The sequence below is a fragment of the Lithobates pipiens genome, unplaced genomic scaffold (genome assembly GCF_037356315.1).
Source record: "Lithobates pipiens isolate NorthernLeopardFrog02 unplaced genomic scaffold, aLitPip1_a1.2 Scaffold_18, whole genome shotgun sequence".
Classification (NCBI taxonomy): Eukaryota; Metazoa; Chordata; class Amphibia; order Anura; family Ranidae; genus Lithobates; species Lithobates pipiens.
The window spans coordinates 62006368-62026271 of NW_027507758.1; the positions used below are offsets into that span (position 1 = coordinate 62006368).

Below are 19904 nucleotides of genomic sequence, written 5' to 3' on the forward strand. Positions count from 1 at the left end.
ACTTTTTGTTATAATAAATAACCCCCAAAAATATATAAAAAAACATTTTTTTCCCTCAGTTTAGGCCGATACGTATTCTTCTATATATTTTTGGTAACAAAAAAAAAAATCGCAATAAGCGATTATTGATTGGTTTGCGCAAAAGTTATAGCGTTTACAAAATAGGGATAGTTTTATAGCATTTTTATTAATAATTTTTTTTATTATTTTTTTTACTAGTAATAGCGGCGATCAGCAATTTTTATTGTGACTGCGACATTGTGGGGGACCCATCGGACATTTTTGACACATTTTTGGGACCATTGTCATTTATACAGTAATCACTGCTATATAAATGCAGTGATTCCTGTGTAAATGACACTGGCAGTGAAGGGGTTAATCAGTGGGTGGCAGTGTAGGGGTTAAGTGTTCCTAGGGGTGTGTTACTAACTGTGGGGGGGTTGGGCTTTCATTTAGTGAACACTGATCTCTGCTCCAATCACATGGAGCAGAGATCAGCGTCACTAGTTGCTAGGTAGAATGGAGAAATGCTGTTTACACGGCATTTCCTCCATTCAGCCGTCCCGTGAGACGATCGCGGGTATGCCCGCGGCGATCGAGTCCGCAGGTCCCGCGACCGGACTCACGGGGGTCCCGACCAGCGCGGGACCGCGCCGGCGGCGGCGCGCTCCCGATGGCAGGGCGGCATTGAAAATTGGACGTACCTGTACGCCAATATGCCTGCCCGTGCCATTCTGTCGACGTACATCGTCGTGCGCTGGTCGGGAACCGGTTAAACAAAACAAACCTCCGATCAGTTCACTTGTAGGTATAATTTAGATAAAAAAATAAATAAATAAAAAAACAACTATAAATTAAATACACAAAAACAGGTACTCAAGACTTTTGGACGAAAAAAGGGCTAACTTTACTGTTTTCGTTTTTTTTGTTAAAAGTCTTTAAATGGTTAAACTGAGAATTCTACACACTGAGTTCAGTCCATTGAAGAAGAAACATTGTATCTCTTCCATCTTTTCTTGGCAGACTGCCCAGAGAGGAGGAAAGTGGCTTCACTGATGTCTTCAGGCAATTTACATTGACTTCTATTACAGAAGTCTTTTGTAAATCGCGCTGAACATATAATCGGCCTTTTTATCAGCACAATCTGCCAATGCTGATTAATTAAAAAATGACAAATATCGGCCGATATATCGGTCGACCTCTACTGAGAATATTTGTAAAGCAGTGCACCATTTTTGCTTTTACATTCTGTGGGAGATTTTTTCCCACCTCCCATTAAGTCACTGGAAAGAAAGTGAAGGCAAAGACACAAAAACGCTTCTAACTGCTATGCAGCTCTATCCAGAACTAGGAAAAAAAAAGTTCTGGCTGGCACTCCATGTACATATGGAAACAAGGCAAATCGATTTTGTCATACCTGCAAGAATCTGCATCCAAGATTAGAGCTTCAATGGTGTGAGATATTAAAAGGCAACTTTGTTGTTGTCTGACAGAAGAGGAGCTAAGGAAAACCAAATTAATTTTCTAACACAGACCACACAGTGCATGCTCTTCAGGAGTCGCATAAATGGATCAGTAAAACTTCTCCATCTTAATATCTATTGGGGTTAAAAATGTTACAAGAAGCATAGTCTGGTGAGAGGCATTATGCTTGATTTACAATGTAAGTCAATAAAGTTAATTAAAGGAAAAAAAAAAAAAAAAAAAAAAAAAAAAGACCAAAAAAATAATGCCCCACAAATTTGCCAGCGTGTAGCTTTTGTATTTTTTGCTTAGTAAGTCTAAAGAAAATGTAAACCCAAAGTTGCAAATTTCCAGATAGGTATCTGCTGTACCATGTAGTTGCATGAAAATGTATCCGGTTCTCATTGTATTGCTTCCTGACTGAAATCCCTGGTGTTTGACAGTCCCCCTGCTTTCCAATTAACAACTGACCACACTAAGCATAAGAGCACAGCGTGGTGAGTTCTCTAGTTGTGCTGGAAACTCAGCCTGCTCTCCTCCAATGATCAGACTTGCCCCACACAGCCTCACTGGGAAGACCAGGGTGCTGTTACTTCTCCTCCCCTAGCTCTCTATGCAACTGAGAACAGAGGCTATGTGATCACTTATACAAAAGGGGAAAACATTTATTTATAATGTATGTATACATACATACACACATAAACATTATATATATATATATATATACAAATATATATATATATATGCCACCAGGTTTGCACACATCTTAGGAGGCATTTTGTCCCACTTCTCTTTGCAGACCCTCTTCATGTCATTAAAGGTTTTTGAGCTGATGTTTGGCGACTCGAACCTTCGGCTCCCTCCACATATTTGTTGCCTTGGCCATGTGTTTTGTGTCATTGTCATGCTGGAATACCCATCCACCAGCCATTTTAATGCCCTGGCTGAGGGAAGATGCGCTGTGCTTTCTTGAGCAGGGGGAACTTGCAGGTGCTGCGGGATTTCAGTCCTTCACCGCGTAGTGTGTTATCAATTGTTTCTTGGTGACTACGGTCCCAGCTGCCTTGAGATCATTGACAAGATTCTCCCGTGTAGTTCTGGGCTGATTCCCCACCGTTCTCATATCTGGCATGAAGCTCCAGACCAAGGGAGATTGACAGTAATTTTGTGTTTCTTCCATTTGCGAATAATCACACCAACTGTCATCACCCTCTCACCAAGCTGCTTGGCGATGGTCTTGTAGCCCATTCTAGCCTTGTGTAGGTCTACAATCTTGTCCCCGACATCCTCGGATAAGCTCTTTGGTCTTGGCCATGGTGGAGAGATTGGAATCTGATCGATTGATTGCTTCTGTGGACAGGTGCCTTTTATACAAGTAACAAGCTGAAATTAGGAACACTTCCTTTAAGAAAGCTGTATAGAAGACACCTGGGAGCCAGAAATATTGCCGACTGATGGGGGATCAAATAATTATTTCACTCAATAAAATGCAAATCAATTCATATGCATTTTTTAAAAGCCCTTTTGCTGGATATTTTTGTTATTCTGTCTTTCACTGTTAGTGCTCATGCACACGGACGTTTTAAAAAACTGGCTGCAAAGCTAGCTCTGACACCTAGAAAAATAGGCGTTAAAAGCGCGATTTTTACCGTGTTTTGCATTGGCGTCTTTTAGCGTTAGCGTTAAGTAGCGTTTTTTTAAAGAAACACATCTCTTGGCTATAGCACGCCCACATTTCCCACAATGCCACAGAAAACAAAGAAAATATGTTACGTGTTTATGCGCGTTTTTGCGCGATTCGCGTTTTTACAGCTCTAGCTCTGCGCCATGGAACGCACTGCTCCTGGGTTTTTTTTACAGCTTAAAAACGCCTATGCCATTTGCAGCTCAAAAACGCCTAGGTGGGCATGAAGCCATAGACTAACATGGACAACCGTTTTTAAGCTGCAAAAAAAGCTCAAAAAAGCGTCTGTAAAAACGTCCGTGTGCACGAGGCCTTAAAATAAATTAAAATTATAGACTGATCATTTCTTTATCAGTGGGCAAATGTACAAAATCAGCAGGGGATCAAATACTTTTTTCCCCTCACTGTACAAAAATGTGTATATATATATATATATATATATATACACATATATATATATATATATATATATATATATATATATATATACACACACTATACACACACAGACACACACACACACACACACTTTGCCTTTCATTTTTATCTTAAACTGAACGGGTTGTTTTACAAGGTGAGGGTTTACATTTAAACCAATCTACAGGAGATATTGAGCTATCAAGCTGGAGATCATTATATGCAGATTGAGGAAGTGTGGGGCATGCTGACAAGTGACCAAAACAAGGATCGATATACAAGACTAAGAGCCCTTTCACACTGACAGCGCGGGGGCATTGGTGGTAAAGCACCGCTATTTTTAGCGGCGCTTTACCGTCGTTTTAGAGTTGGTTTTCGGGTGCTAGTGCGAAGCTTTTAACCCCCGATAGGGGCCGAATAAAGGGCTAAAAATGCCCACAAAGCTGAAATCAATGGGCAGGGGAGCTTTAGGAGTGGTGTATACATCGCTCCTAAAGAGCCTCAAAGATGCTGCTTGCAGGATTTTTTTTGGACGTCTTGCCAGCACAGTGCCCCAGTGTGAAACCCCAAATATTCCGTTTTGTGTTGGACTTAGGCTCGGTTCACACAGGGGGCGACACGAGGCGACACGACTTGCCACGCCGCGACCTCAGTGGCGACTTGCAAATGACTTCTGTATAGAAGTCAATGCAAGTCGCCCGAGGTCGCCCAAAAGTAGTACAGGAACCTTTTTTCTAAGTCGGAGCGACTCGAGTCGCTCCTCTTAGAACGGTTCTGTAGTACAGAACGGGGGCGACTTGTCAGGTCGCGGCACGGCAAGTCGTGTCGCCTCGTGTCGCCCCCTGTGTGAACCGAGCCTTAAAGGCAACGTTTTATTAATTTTTTTAAGACAACAAACATGTCTATACTTACCTGGCGCAAACCTCCTTTTCTCAGGTCCCCTGCCGACGCTCTTGGCTCCTTCTCTCTGTTCAGTGCCCCCATGGGAGCACTCGAGCGTACTCACTCCCAAGCCCCGCTACTGCGTCCATTGACACAGACAGTGGGACTGAGCCCCCCCCCCACGTCACTGGCTTTGACTGACAACACTGGGAACAGATGGCTCCCAGTGTCCCAGCAAAGGCAGCAAGACCCGGAAGTGAGGGGAGAGAAGAGCTGCAGATGGGCACATCACTGGATCGAATGAGGGCTCAGGTAAGTATTAGGGTGGCTGCTAATGCCTAAACATTTTTTACCTTAATGGAAGCAATGCATTCAAGTAAAAAAATGTTCAGGCTTTAGAACCACTTTAACCCAATGGAAAAGCAATGACTATATGCAAAGTCTAGTAATGCAATTTTGAAATCCAACAGGTGGTTTACATGTCAATGAACGTTACACACCTCATGTATTTTTCATCCATTTACAAAAAATATTACTTGGCTATTTATCTGCATTGCATAGGGTGATGAATGCAAACACAATACTTGTACACATTATAAGTTTCATGGATACAGCTCGATGTTTCTCAAAGTTGCAGAATCAGCATCAAAGGAAGACTGATACAGATCACCATAACGAGTGGCGAGATTCTTGAACTCTTCCATAGACAGCTTCATCTGCAAGACAGACAAAATAGCATCTGAGGCATATATCATGGACACATCGGGACAGTAGCTCAGTTCAGGAAGTTAGAATTCTTGCAATAAAAGCAGAACTAGGTTTTCAGGTTATGTTCTTTTAAAATAACAAACTTACTTAGCTGCTCTGTGTAATGGTTTTGCACAGAGAAGCCCTGATCCCTCTATTCTTGGGTCCCCTGCTAACGCTCCTGGCTCCTCTCACCCCCAACCCCCCCCCCCCCCCCAAGTGCTCCTATAGCATGCAGTTTGCTATGGGGGCACTTATTTTGGCTCGCTCCCTGATGACTGCCTGTGTGTGTCCTTAAGACACACAAATCATGGCTCGGCCCCGTCCCCTTCTCACTGGCTGTGATTAACAGCAGCAGAAGCCAATGAGAAGTGAGAGAGCCTTGGCTGTCATGCACATCACTGGATCGTGATCAGGCTCAGGTTAGAATAAGGAGGGCTGGGGAGCACTCAGAAGGTGTTTTAACTTCTTGTGTAAAATGCGTGAAGGTAAAAAAAAACGTCTGCCTTTACAACTACTTTAAAGAATCCAATTTTTGACTAGATTTAAAAAGCAGCAATAGGTAGTCATTGGTAGAAGACAACGTGGATGGCAGATTGCTGTGCAAATGAACAAACCAGGGAAGTCACATGGTACTCAGACATTAAAAACAGGATTCCAATGGGTTTGAAAAGTGTATGGAAATGCTTCCTCTGCATTACAAACAGGTAATCAATCTAACCATCAGCTTGTGCTTAACTCTTCACTCTTTGAACACATTACGTACGTCCAAAGAGCTGAAGTAAATGCCTGTATGTGCAAAGCCACAATAGCTAACGTGGGCCTTTAGGTGTCGGCCATCAGCCAAAGGGTGTGGTGAATGACTAGAACCTGTCAAGCTTTTTACGCGACCTAGTTCCTTGTTAGGTCATGAAGTGGAGGAGAATATTTTCTCATAACTCTTCGGTTATGAAAGTGTTTAAAAACATATCTAAAAACTAAAATTTAATATATCACAGCTTAGCAGTGCATAGATGCAATTAGCAGATCTGAGGTAGCGCAGAGTCAATCATGTGACAATGCAAATATAGAATTGACAGCTCACAACAGTGCAAAACACACATGAAAAAAACAAAATGTATAAAAATAAATAGAAGATCCATATGTGTAATATATAAGCAGAATGGACATAGACAATGCTATGTCAAATTTAAACAAATCCTGTGAAAAAAGGATGTAGCCTACACCACATATGTCAGCATGCTATTACAGCCCTCTCTACACAGTTTCTGGATGGAATTTGTTTGATACATGTGATTTTGCATTGGAGTCAAGAGGGGGAGTTCTTACATCGAAGTCAACGAGTCGTGATTTTGCATTGAAGTCAATGAAACGCAGCATTCCATTATCAGCGCTAAACCGCAATAACCGTCTTTTCACCAGATATATCGATGCATCCCTAGCTGGTGGGATTTCCTTTATTTTTATCTGTCAGTAAATAATTTCCTGTTCTAAAGGTGACAAAGCTCACCCAACATGGTCAGCCTAGGTTGCTCTCCAAATTTAGACTTCCAACACATTTCCAATTACATTACGTAGAGCAATTTAAAATCCAGTACCCCAAACTAGTAAGGAGAAGCTTGGCGATCCAGCAAAAAAAAGTCCTGTAGGAGATCTTCAACACCACATTCCAAGGTTGGGTGTACCTCACTCAACAGCAATGCTGTTGGGTATCGAGAGTCCCAAATTTATTAAAATCCATAAAACTCGACATGTTTCGAGGCATACTTCTTCAGAAGGAAAACTTGTTTATCCAACATTACTGTGATCCCCCTCCTTAATCTGCACCATATGGACTCCCATTTTTCAACAGCATTTTTGCTGAGTGCGATACACCCAACCTTGGAATGTGTCGTTGAAGACCCCTTGGAAGTCAAATATGGACTCCTGTTATGTAAGCTTGTCAGCTGGGACACAAATTGGTGTTTTCTCAGTCACTCGCCTTCTGTTTACCTACCACTTCAGCTCCAGAATATTTTACCCTCCTCATGACCAGACCATTTTCTAAAATTTGTCACTGTGCTACTTTAACTGCCGATTGCACGGTCATGCAATGCTGTATCCAAACAAAATTTATATAATCTTTTCACACAAATAGAACTTTTTTTTGGTGGTATTTGATCACCACTGGGATTTTTATTTTTTGTGATATAAATGAAAAAAGATCGACAATTTTGAAAAAAAAAAAAATTATATAAAATATTATATATATATATATATATATATATATATATATATATATATATATATATATATAAAAATCTAATTTCTTCATAAACGTTGGCCAAAATGTATCCTGCTACATTTCCTTTATATATAAAAAAAAATCCCAATAAGTATATATTTATTGCTTTGTTTGACAGTTAGAGCCGGTTCACACAGGGGCGACTCAGATCTGACTTCAAGTCCCCCCAAGTCACCTCAGGTCACACAACATGTAGAAATCAATGTAAGTGAATGAGAGCTGTCTTAATGCACACTACTGAAGTCGCTCCGACTTCAGAAAAGCTTCCTGTACTACTTCAATCTGACTTGTAGGCGACTGGTACCCATTGATTTCAATGGAGGTCGCCTCCAAGTCGGATCTCCGTCTATACAGAGGCGACTCTCAGAGAATTATCAGCTCTCAAAAGGAGTTCCCCCCCTGAGAGGTCATTCTCTGATTGGCCACGGCAAGTCGCCTGGCCTGGGGCGACTTAAAGTAGTGTTGTAAGTCGTGTCCAAGTCTGTCCAAGTCGCGTCCAAGTTGCCTCCAAAAGTCGTGTTGAAAGTCGTGTTGCCCCTGTGTGAACCGAGCCTACAGTGTCTACAAATTATGGTATATATACTGGAATTTTTTCATTTTTACTTTTTATACTACTAATGGCGGTGATCAGCAAATTATAAGCCCTTGTACACACGGTCGGAGAATCTGTCGGAATGTGTCCTATCGGACTGTGTCGTCAGATAATCCGACTGTGTGTGGTATGCATCGGACTGATTCCGTCCGAACCTCCGTCCGACCCAATTTTCCAACATATTGGAAATATTTCCCGACCAACTGGGCCGGACGGACCTAATCCGATCATGTGTAGAGAATTTTGATCGGACCAAGTGCCACGCATGCTCAGATCAAATTCCTACATCAAAGCTATTGGCTACTAGCCTGAATCTAGTCCCATCATAACGAAATTACGTCATCACGTTCTGAAAGATCGGATTTTTAGACAACTTAGTCCGACCGTGTGTATGCAACAGTTTCGGACACAATCCGTCAGACTAAATCTGACGGACAAAATCCGACGGATTTGGTTGTGGAAATTTCCGACCGTGTGTACAGGGGCTAAGACTGCACAGGGCAATCTGACAACTGAGGGGAACTGACATCATTGCAAATAATATGCACTGTCACTGTACTAATGACACTGTGTAGGGAGGGGTTAACATCTAGGGTAATCAAAGGGTTAAATGTGCGCCTAACTATGTGTAATGTGGGTGATATGTGCTGCTTTTACAAAAAAAGAACCTGTTAGTGAGTAGAGCTCTGTATTATTTACAATCACAGAGCTCTGTTCTGTGAATCACTGAGCCGATCACTGGGTGCCAGTGGCCAATCATTGGCAGAGACCCGCAGATCGGCTTGTGCTGTGGTGGCATGCACCTGCCGCATGGGCGGATCGCACAACAACGTACGTGATTCAGTGCAGGGAGCCCGCTTTGTCATCGCACATTTATGTTAGGTGGTCGACAAGTGGATAATCTTAGATGCACTCCGCCTTTGTTTTGTTTTTCACTATCCATCACACAGCACAGAGATGCGTTTTTTTTTTGTATTTCACCAAAGATAGCTGGAAAATGGATTGAGATTTAAATCAGTGCACAGGCAGTGACAAGTACACTGGATTTCTGACAGGAGCAACTATTCTACAGAAAATGTACCAGCACTTGGTCTGAAAAGAAAAATAATGCAGCCACCACATCCAAGGACTGGTAAGCTACAATATACTACATTTCTGTTCTTGGGTTCAGATCTACTTTAACTGTTGTCTGTGCCCCACTGACTTCAACTTTATGTCACAGTGACTACCATCACCAGGTCAAGAAGGAAAGAAAACCCTCCACTAATGGGACACAGGCAGCAATACAAACCAAAATCACCTTATAAGAGACCAAGCTAAAGATCCCAAAACTGGTGAGCTGCCCTGTGCTGGGGTCTCTTCTCAGAGAACCCAGAAATTTCCCTGGATCTCACCATGGGTGCTCTAAAAGATAAGCAGACCTTAAATTTTTGTTCCTCTTTGATATACTTCTATACACTATTAAACAGTAGTCCCTGCATGTGCTCCTTCAATACCTGGGTAGAAATGCGCCCACAGCGTTGTAGATCATTGCCGGAAGTCAAGGCCATCGTAGAGGCGATGGCTGGAGGAGGGCTGGTCTTCAGACTGTTACATGTGCAGATGAGCTGGAAGAAAGCTTGAAGAAGATCTATACGCAGCTTCACAAAGTCACACTGGAAGCTTAGAGGGCTCATGGGTGTACTGGCAGCCTGCAGGGAGCATGTCACATATACTGTCAGGGATAAAGAATGAATACAATATCTGTCCTATGACACAATAGTGATCACTGGTACTCACTGTAAGGGAGGCAATCCCTTTATGGTAGGATTTCAGGGAGTCAGCGATGGATGAAAGGGCGGAGCCAATGTCATCTTCTTGCAGCTGAGTCAGGTACTGCTCCGCCATGGAGAATTCCTTCAAGCTGTTCAACCAGAAATAGAAGTGCTCTGAGGCCACCTGCGTGAGCAGGCTCCGATACAGCTCCCGAGCCATATCATGGTTCCCCTGCATCAAAGACAAACTTGATTTGCAAAACAAATATAGTAATTGTCCCCAACTAACATCATGCAGGATATCCCTTTCTTCAGGTAGAGCTTTCTCTAAACATATGAAAATTGTGTTACACTGCAACTTTCAAATCAGAGCAGCATATTTCAATGTTGCGTCTTCATTGAGCCCGGGTTCCTGTGCGAATTACATGCAGTGTCTACGGTGTGTGATTTGAGCCATGGATTTGTATGGCTCAAATCGCTCCGCATTAGCACCAGACTCGTGCATGAACCTTTTTTGTTTGCACCAGAATCAGATGGCAGTGTTCACACTCATGCGATCTGATTCTGTAAAATTGCACTGCGTTTTGCAAACCGATGGCAGGGTGTCTTTAACTTAACATACACTCTGTAATCTGTTCACATGAACCGGTTGTGATTTTGATGCGGTGTAGAATCCACAGCGAATTCGCACTGCATCTAGCATGAACCGAGGCTGATTGCATGAACCGAGGCTGATTGCATGAACCAAGGCTGATTGCAAAATAACAGGGAGGTGATAAAACAATACAGAGAGGAGCTAGAATGAATTGGATGAACTTCGGTCTTGCAATCTTATGCAGGCCATACATAGAGGGGTTCTCTTTCCTACCACCACAGGTTGCAGGAAAGAAATTTGCTTGATTCCCCCATCAACATAGACAGTTGTTGACAGGTGAATTCCTCCCACCGAACCATTGTATTCTCCCAGTGTTGGGGGTGGTGGTGCTGGGGGAGGCCGTTTCTGCCAAGAGAAGACGGTAATTACTGCTAGTGGCTATACCAGCTGCTAGCCATAATCGCATGTAAAATCAGTCAGTCTGGTTGTACCCAAGTTGATAGAGCAACTTGGTACATTCAGTCTACGCATACATGGTTTGAATCTCAGCTGGTTTCTGCTGAACCGGCTGAGTTTCGAACAATCTATGGCCGGCCTTAGGGGTTGATTTGCCTTTAATAAATAGATTGTGCACTCTGCAAGCGCAGTTGCTCCAGAGCTTAGTAAACAAGGAAAAGTTTCACTTTGCAAACAATACCTAATCACATTCAAGGAAAAAAAAAAAACATTTTTGCTTGCAAATGATTGGATGATGGAAGTCAGCAGAGCTTTTGCTCATTTACTAAACTCTGGAGCAACTGCACATACAAAGTGCACAGTCCATTTACCTTTAGTACATCAACCCCTTGGTATTATCGCAAAATCATTACAATTGTGATTTGTGACCGTTTCAAGAAAGGACTTTGCTGGAAGCATTGAATCCTGCTCATGGGTGGGTGCACCAGCTACAGTCAGTGAAACCCACCTTAATCCCTTCCCGTCCAGCCGGCGCAGTTGTACTGCGGCAGGTTGGCTCCCCTGGGCAAAACAGTTACCTTACCACAATTCACCTTTGGGTGACGACGCTGGATTCCGATGCCTGTGCAGGGTCCAGACACGATGACCGCCGGTGACCCGTGTTCGCTCCACACAGAAGTAGAACGGAGATGTAAACAGACAGATCTCCGTGCTGTCAGGGGTGAGGAGAGAGATCTGTTGTTCATACTAAGTATTAACAACAAATCGCTCTCCTCACTCAGGCAGTCCCATCCCCCCAAAGTTAGAATCCCTCCCTAGAATCACTCCCTAAACAAAAAGGTCATCAATTTTGTTTGGGTACAATGTCGCATGACCACGCAATTGTCAGTTAAATCAACACAGTGCCCTATCACAAAAAATGGTCAGGTCATTGAGCAGACAAATCTTCCAGGACTGAAGTGGTTAAAATTTAAAAAACGTAGCGAGACTTAAGCATTACCATTCGGGAAGCTTGTCTGGCAATCCTATACACAGTCCAGCCATTAGACACATTCTCTAGCTGCTGTTTGATTACAGTTTTGACATCTGGAGACAGAGCTTTCTGACTTGCCACAAAAATAACAGTGGCAAGGGCAACCTGAAAAGAGCCAAAAAGAAACACAAGACATATTTTTAATAAGAAAAACTAAATCATGTAAAAAAAAAAAATAGGCAACAACAAACAGATAAAATGATAAAAAGTTGGTAAAGAATGCAAGAAAAATAATATTAAACGAAAAATGGTTAAAGTTACTAAAAGCAACCTATTAACACTATTACCCCCATTCCTTACAACAAGAGAGCAATGAATATGCAAACTGAGCCTCTTCAGTGAACACTAGGGTAAACAATAGACCCACGCCTTCCAACACATCAAGCCAGTCATGCAGGAGCAGAGCAAGAAAAGTAGGTTTTATATGTTGGCTTCCTATTCTTTAACCACCTGCCAATCAGCTGCCCCAGTTTTACTGTGGCAGAATGGCATGGCTGGGTGAAACAATGTTATGTTATGTGCATGCGCACCCACTGCTCGCCCCTGGACCCGATGCGAGTGCCTGGTGGTTGCAATCACCACCGGGCTCCCACGATCAAGGATGACACACCGAGAACCGGAATCTGTGTGTGTAAACACAGTTTCCGGTTCTCTGAGGGGAGAAGAGACTGATTGTCTGTTCATATAAAGTATGAACAGCGATCTGTCACCTCCCCTAGACAGTCCCCTCCCCCCTTCAGTTAGAACACAGCAAGGGAACACATTAACCCCTTGATCGCCCCCTAGTGGTTAACCCCTTCCCTGCCAGTGACTTTTTACAGTAATCTGTGCATTTTTATAGAACTGATCGCTGTATAAATGCCAATGGTCCCAAAAATGTGTCAAAAGTGTTCGATGAGTCGAAGTCCCAATAAAAAATCGAAGATCGCCGCCATTACTAGTAAAAAAAAAATAAAAAAATAAAAAATGCCATAAAACGATCCACTATTTTGTAGACCCTATAACTTTGCAAAAACCAATATACGCTTATTGCGATTTTTTTTTAACCAAAAATATGTAGAATACATATCGGCCTAAACTGAGAAAAAAAAAAATGTATACATATTTTTGGGGGATATTTATTAATAAATACCAAATACCACTAAAAGAAAGCTCTATTTGTGGGAAAAAAAGGACGTCAATTTTGTTTGGGTGTAATGACGCACGACAGCGCAATTGTCATTTAAAGTGATGCAGTGCCGAATCTCAAAAAGTGCTCTGGTCAGGAAGGGGGGTAAAATCTTCCAGGGGTGAAGCGGTCAAAAAAAGAAATCCCTACTAACTGGGTAGCGGGTCTAAGTGGTCCTGGGCTATCAATTGTATTGCAATGTATGGGATAAAGCAGACATGGTTTTTCCTTTTGTTGAAGAACAAGATGCCTTATTTGTGAATTGCTTTCCGTTTACTTTTTACACCAAAAGCTATGAAGCCAATATACCACTTTGGTCTGGGAATTTATTCAACTGCCAATTAGGGGGTAGGAAAGAAAAGGTCTCTCCAATATACATCCACTTTGTGTGCACTAAATCACTTTGTAAACCTAGATACTACCTTGTACGTGGAAGTATCAGTGAGATCACTGTGCATAGACTGTTTAGAACGCAGAACTGTGGGAAAGGCCCAGCAGGCCCACCACTAGAAGCTGTCTGCAGAAAACTACAGGAGGGGAGCAAATAAAAGACCAGTCACCCTGCACAGGGGGAAAGAGGAGCAGTGACCAGTCTCAGAAGAGGCGAAGTGCAGCACTTATTCTATGCTGGATTACGGCACAGACTTAGGAAGTGCTCTAGTACACCAAGAAGAACCTTTAAGCAGTGAATGTGACTTTCACCACTCAATGGCACTGAATTAGGGATGGGAGAACGGTTCGGCCTGAGCATAAGTTCGGGCCGAACTTTGGTTGTTCAGCTAACAATGAACACTATGCAGTGTTCGCTGCAAATTCAAAAGCCACGGAACCCCATTAAAGTCTATGGGACACTAACATGAAAAAACAAAAAGTGCTAATTTTAAATGCTTACAGTGCAGAGTCGATAGCGGTATCCACCCTCTGCTCTAAAAATGTGTTTAGTATTCTTCTCTTGCAGTGCTTATGTCCTTTGTGGGGAGTCCCACCAGACACTCTACCTGCAAGTAGGATAAATGCTCTTCCCTAGGTTTGTGTGGGTGGATCTGGTTTCTGCTAAAGCCAAAATAAACATTGATGGTTAACCTTATTTTGCCAGCTTGATTGTGTATGAGTGCGAGTGTAGAACTGGGGAAGGAATTGCAAGATCCACAGGGATATCAAGAAATTGTTTTATATATTCTGTAAAGTTCCACTGAATGCGTTAGCATAATGCAAAATTTGTATATTTGATAACTCACCAGAAGCTCTTGTTGTTTGTCAGTCGCTGATCTCCCAATGACTTTGTAGAGCTCCACCAAATCTCCCAGCATGCCGTCCCCCAGCACTGGCAGCTGCATGGCGACGGAGGCCAGGCAATGGCACAGACAGATCCGGGCAGAGTCCTGGGCACTGTGTAGCTGGGTCAGAAGAGATTCCACTACGGACTGACTCAGGTATGGCCGGCATTTTGCCAGCTTCACCATACAGGACAAGGCAGTCTGAAGGCACAAATGCACAATTTAGTAACCTGCTATCACAACAACTTGAACACAAGGATGTGGAATTCCCTTCCACAGGCGGTGGTCTCAGCGGGGAGCATTGATAGTTTCAAAAAACAATTAGATAAGCACCTGAACGACCACAGCATATCTGGATATACAATGTAATACTGACATATAATCACACACATGGGTTGGACTTGATGGACTTGTGTCTTTTTTCAACCTCACCTACTATGTAACTTGGATCATAGTAGATAAGAGATGCCAGGGGGAGAACTTTATAACGAATGTGCTTAGTCAGCACCTTTAAAGCCACATAACCCACACAATGACTGTGTTGATGGGGAAATCAAGCAACCTGTGGTTGCAGGAAAGAAAATTGCTCTATCTATGGCTGACTTTAGGCAGACAACACCGTAGGGGAGATTTGCTAAAACTGGTGCACACAAAGTCTGGTGCAGCTGTGCAAAGTTACTAATTAGCTTCTAAGGTCACCTTGTTCAATTAAGCTTTGACAATACAACTTAAAACCTGGTTGGTTAAAATGCACAGCCACACCAGATTCTGTGTGAACCAGTTTTAGTAAATTACCCCCAATGCCTCTACTGCACTGAATCCTAAGCTGCATGGTCAACTCAGCCTGCTGGACTACAGAACCTAACCCCGCACTTGTATAAATCAGTTTCTTTCCCAGCAAAACAATGCCAAAGCCTTTACCCAAAACAGCCTACCCAAACAGTGTGTGTAGGAAAGGACTCTCGGAAGATGATATCATTCTAGGGGATGTGCCTCTATGAACTGACCTCCGGCGTCTGATACTTCAAGGATTTATCAAAAGCCTAATGATGATGTCACAGGTAGAAATAAAAGAGGTTTCTCTCCACAGGAACAAAGTAAAAGAAAAAAACATAAAAACATTTCATGTGGCCCTTGCATCCCTCCTGCAGCTGGATCAACCCCCTACTTGTTGCCACCACCTTGTCTCAGTAGCAGAGAGGACAGCAGGACTCCTCCACCAGATCCTGCGCTTCTCCATGCAGCCATAGAGAGGTTCATATCCACGCCCTCCCCTTCCTAACAGTTGGCAGCAGAGAGAAAGACAGAACTCCTCCCACAGGTCCTGTCCCTCTAATTGCATCCTCTCTGCTTCCCCTAGTCTCAGCATTCAGCAGACTGCAGCCCTCCTCTGGTTCTCCTCCAGACCCTGTCACTTTCTGCTTTCCGACTCCACCCGCAGCCTCTTTCCAGCAGCAGCACTGTGATGTAAGGGAGGGTGGGGGACTCTTGACTTAAGATGGTGAGGTGCTCTGGACATCTAGTCTTATGGATACAACTGGCCCTTTGAGGGCAACTATAATGCTGATGTGGCATGTGATAAAATGGAATTTGACACTCTTGCTCTAGAGGAAGAGGGAAGAGAGGTTTGGGGGTAAATCTGGACATATAATTTAAAAAAATAGTAATGTATATGTTAAAGGGTTAAGGAAATGTTTTTCTTTATTCTTTGTACTAAGCTTAAGTCTTTAGTTCTGAGCTGAAGTCTCAAACAGCAGCTGTTGTGATAACCAGAGACAGAATGACTGAGCCTCTTCCTTTCTTCACCACCAGCATAGATGGCAAAGTAGTTTTTACATACAGTAGTTTTTACATACCCATACCTATGGGATTCCTGTGGAAGATGGAAAACATTTTTGCAGAAGCCGCTACTCCAGGGATCTCCACCAGCTTCCAGGTCCCCTGCCGAGGAGCTGCCCTGCTATGTTTGTGAACAAGGAGGTTGCTCAGTCAGCACAGGTATTACCCAAGGAAACAATGTCTACTAAAAGAGATTTCCAGCTTCCACGGCCATACCAAAAGGGATGGTATATACATACTTATAATGCTCCATTCTGGACCAATGTAACTATGTAAAAATTGTCATACCTAAACTTCAGTGAACAGCGTCATATATAAACTATGTAATAAATGTAAATTTGTAAAATAAAGATTTTCTACAAATATTCGATTTTCCCTGTAAAACAAAAGTGAACACCACATACCTTTAGTGTATGCTGAGCACCTGCGCTGTTATCCTGACTGCACAGAACAAGCAGAGATTCCAGACCATACACAGCATCCTTCTCCAGAGACAGCTGATCTGGTCATAGGAAGAGAAAATGAAGAACACATATCAACTTTTTTTTCCTGATATCATTACATCAAATACAGCATCTCACAAAAGTGAGTACACCCCTCACATTTTTGAAAATATTTTATTATATCTTTTCATGTGACAACAACGAAGAAATGACACTTTGCTACAATGTAAAGTAGTGAGTGTACAGCTTATATAACAGTGTACATTTGTTGCCCCCTAAAAAAAAAAAAACACACAGGCATTATTGTCTAAATCGCTGGCAACAAAAGTGAATACACCCCTAAGTGAAAATTTCCAAATTGGGCCCAATTAGCCATTTTCCTTCCCTGGTGACTCCTTAGTGTTACAAGGTCTCAGGTGTGAATGGTGAGCAGGTGTGTTCAATTTGGTGTTATCGCTTTCACTCTCTCATACTGGTCACTGGAAGTTCAACATGGCACCTCATGGCAAAGAACTCTCTCAAAGTCTTAAAAAAAGAATTGTTGCTCTACATAAAGATGGCCTAGGCTATAAGAAGATTGCCAAGACCCTGAAACTGAGCTGCAGCACAGTGGCCAAGACCATACAGTGGTTTAACAGGACCGGTTCCACTCAGAACAGCCTCACCATGGTCGACCAAAGAATTTTAGCGCACGTGCTCAGCATCATATCCAGAGGTTGTCTTTGGGAAATAGGCATATGAGTGCTGCCAGCATTGCTGCAGAGGTTGAAGGGGTGGGGGGGCCCATGGTCAGCCTGTCAGTGCTCAGACCATATGCCGCACACTGCATCTGCATGGTTATCAACCCAGAAGGAAGCCTCTTCTAAAGATGATGCACAAGAAAGCCCACAAACAGTTTGCTGAAGACAAGCAGATTAAGGACATGAATTACTGGAACCATGTCCTGTGGTCTGATGAGACCAAGATAAACTTATTTGTTTCAGATGGTGGCAACCAGGTGAGGAGTACAAAGACAAGTGTGTCTTCCCTACAGTCAAGCATGGTGGTGGCAGTGTCATGGTCTGGGGCTGCATAAGTGCTGCCGGTGTTCTGACAAGAAAGGTTCCCCCATTGGATAGTGTCCGCCCTATACTGAGCAGGCGCAGCGCTTACGCAGTACGGAGGACAAAGGAGATGCCGAAAGTCTCTGTAGATGAACAGCTGATTATCAGCTCTACGCGGCGCCTGCGTGCTTAATAGTACATTTTGTTAGACGCTGCCGATGTTCTAAGCACTTTGTAAGAGAGCCCCTCACGTGCTCGCTTCTCTCGCCACGATGCGCTCGGCATATTTATATTCTAACTCTATGAACCTACTTTATTAGTTGCATTATAGTAAACATTGAAAGGGGTTTATTATATGTGTTTGACAAGTACAAAAATAACTGTTTATCTTGACACAAATTCAGTAAAGTTCCTTAATTCTGTTCTTTCTGCAGTGTTAGCAGCCCTGCCCAGTTCACCTATGTGACCTACAGTACATGTTCCCCCTATTTTACTGCAAAGAGGAGAAGGGGTTGGTTTTGCATTTTTTATTGTATTTTTAAATGAACAAATATTTTCCACCACAGTGATCCCAAAAAAAAAAATAATAATAATCAAAAGGGAGGAATGTTTTTTTCTAATTTCTTATCTAAACAAACAGAATTCGAACGCTGCTCCTCCACAGATACAGTACAGGGAGTAAGCATTGTCCCCCTAGGGCAGAAAAAGTGTTACTTGCTGGATCACAAGGAAAACAAAACAGAAAAACAAATGCAATCACCTCATCTAGGCTGGCTGCAATATATTACATTTTTCTCTATTAAGTCAGGCAAAAACAGCATTTACAGAAGGTGGTGAAAAATGGCAGCACTAGTGTGTCTCTTATTACCTTACGAAATAAGCTGTTGTGTTTAGTAAAAAGAAATGCAGATTTGAAATCACTTCAAGCAGAACTGTATGCAAGGAATTGAAGCATAATTATTTCTTGCAAATGTTATAACCAAATCAGTAACAATTATAATTAATTTTTTGTTGCCATTTAAGTGAGAGTAAACTCCCATCCCTGACATTTACCTACAGGTCAGCTTATAATAAGGCTGACCTATGGGTACTATAAATATATCCTAAACTTGCACCGTATTTACTGTACATGCAGCCGGTGACGTCACAGTGGCCGCTCCTTCAGAGGCCTGTGCCGTAAACAGCGGCTCCCATGCACATTTGCGGGAGTGACCTTATCGCTTCTCCAGCAAGTCACACAGCCGGAGTCTGCGGACCCGGAAGGCAGACTGGGTGAAAATTGAAGCGCCTGCAGCATTAACAGCTCGGCGCTGGAAGGCTTCTTTTTCAGGCAAGTTTACGATGCATACTAGCACATTACGACACTACCTTTCAGGTTAAAAAAAAAAAAAAAAAAAAAAAAAAGCCTAGCGGTTTACTACCCCTTTAAAATGTATAACTACAGGAGCATTATAGGGGTTTCCTATAAAGACTGTATCAGACTCTACAAAAAAGAAAAAGGAGGAGGATCAGCAGGAAGCATAGCCTGCATATACAACAAACTATGTGGTTACCAAATAAATAAATAAATAAAGGGAAAATCAAAAAATCAGAAGCCATTCTAAGAAAGATTTTGAAAACATTAAAGATGCATTCCAGGCAAAGAGCTAAATACACTCTCGGGCTTTTTGAGTGACAGAAGAGGCGCTTTACAGGTGCTATTTTTAGCGCCATAATGCCTCAGTGTGAAAGTAGTCTAACACTCAAAAGATTACTTCCCACCCAGACTCTGTAATTGGACAGTGAAAGGAGAAGCAGCACACCAATGAGCTCATCTCTCTTTTAGTCTACTCTCTCCTATCAGCATGCTCCCCCTTACACTGCACCACACCTGATTGGCTCCTTGTGCTGCTCCCTCTGAGCCCCGCTTTACAAGGACAACATAAAAAACACAATCTACAATTAATTTCATAAATATATTTCCACACATATGTAAGAGTTTCAAAAAAACATCACTATACTTTCTCTTTAAAAGAAGTTGCAATCTTACCTATATCTTGACAAGATGATACAATATTAGTGAGAACCGTCACTCCATGTGCAGCAATGCTGCGGTTACTATGGTAACTGCACTCCTGTGCCAGCTTTATCAAATCTGTGTACCTGGAGGTACCAGAAGTGGCCCCTGGAAGAGATTTAACAGTCAATTATTGGCTATGTAGATCCACCAGATTTATGAAAATACAC

General features: G+C 42.6%; 1 protein-coding gene across 1 annotated transcript in view; it reads right to left on the reverse strand.

The window, feature by feature from the left end:
- INTS7 (integrator complex subunit 7) overlaps positions 1 to 19904 on the reverse strand; it is a 128701-nt gene that overhangs the window by 64387 nt on the left and 44410 nt on the right. Inside the window, exons 9-16 of the mRNA XM_077485738.1 lie at positions 19708 to 19842; positions 16597 to 16694; positions 14315 to 14554; positions 11876 to 12013; positions 9850 to 10056; positions 9567 to 9761; positions 5060 to 5163; positions 1418 to 1486 (exon numbers count right to left, since the gene is read on the reverse strand). Of these exons, the coding sequence (XP_077341864.1) occupies positions 1418 to 1486; positions 5060 to 5163; positions 9567 to 9761; positions 9850 to 10056; positions 11876 to 12013; positions 14315 to 14554; positions 16597 to 16694; positions 19708 to 19842 (1186 nt within the window). The remainder of the gene's footprint in view (positions 1 to 1417; positions 1487 to 5059; positions 5164 to 9566; positions 9762 to 9849; positions 10057 to 11875; positions 12014 to 14314; positions 14555 to 16596; positions 16695 to 19707; positions 19843 to 19904) is intronic.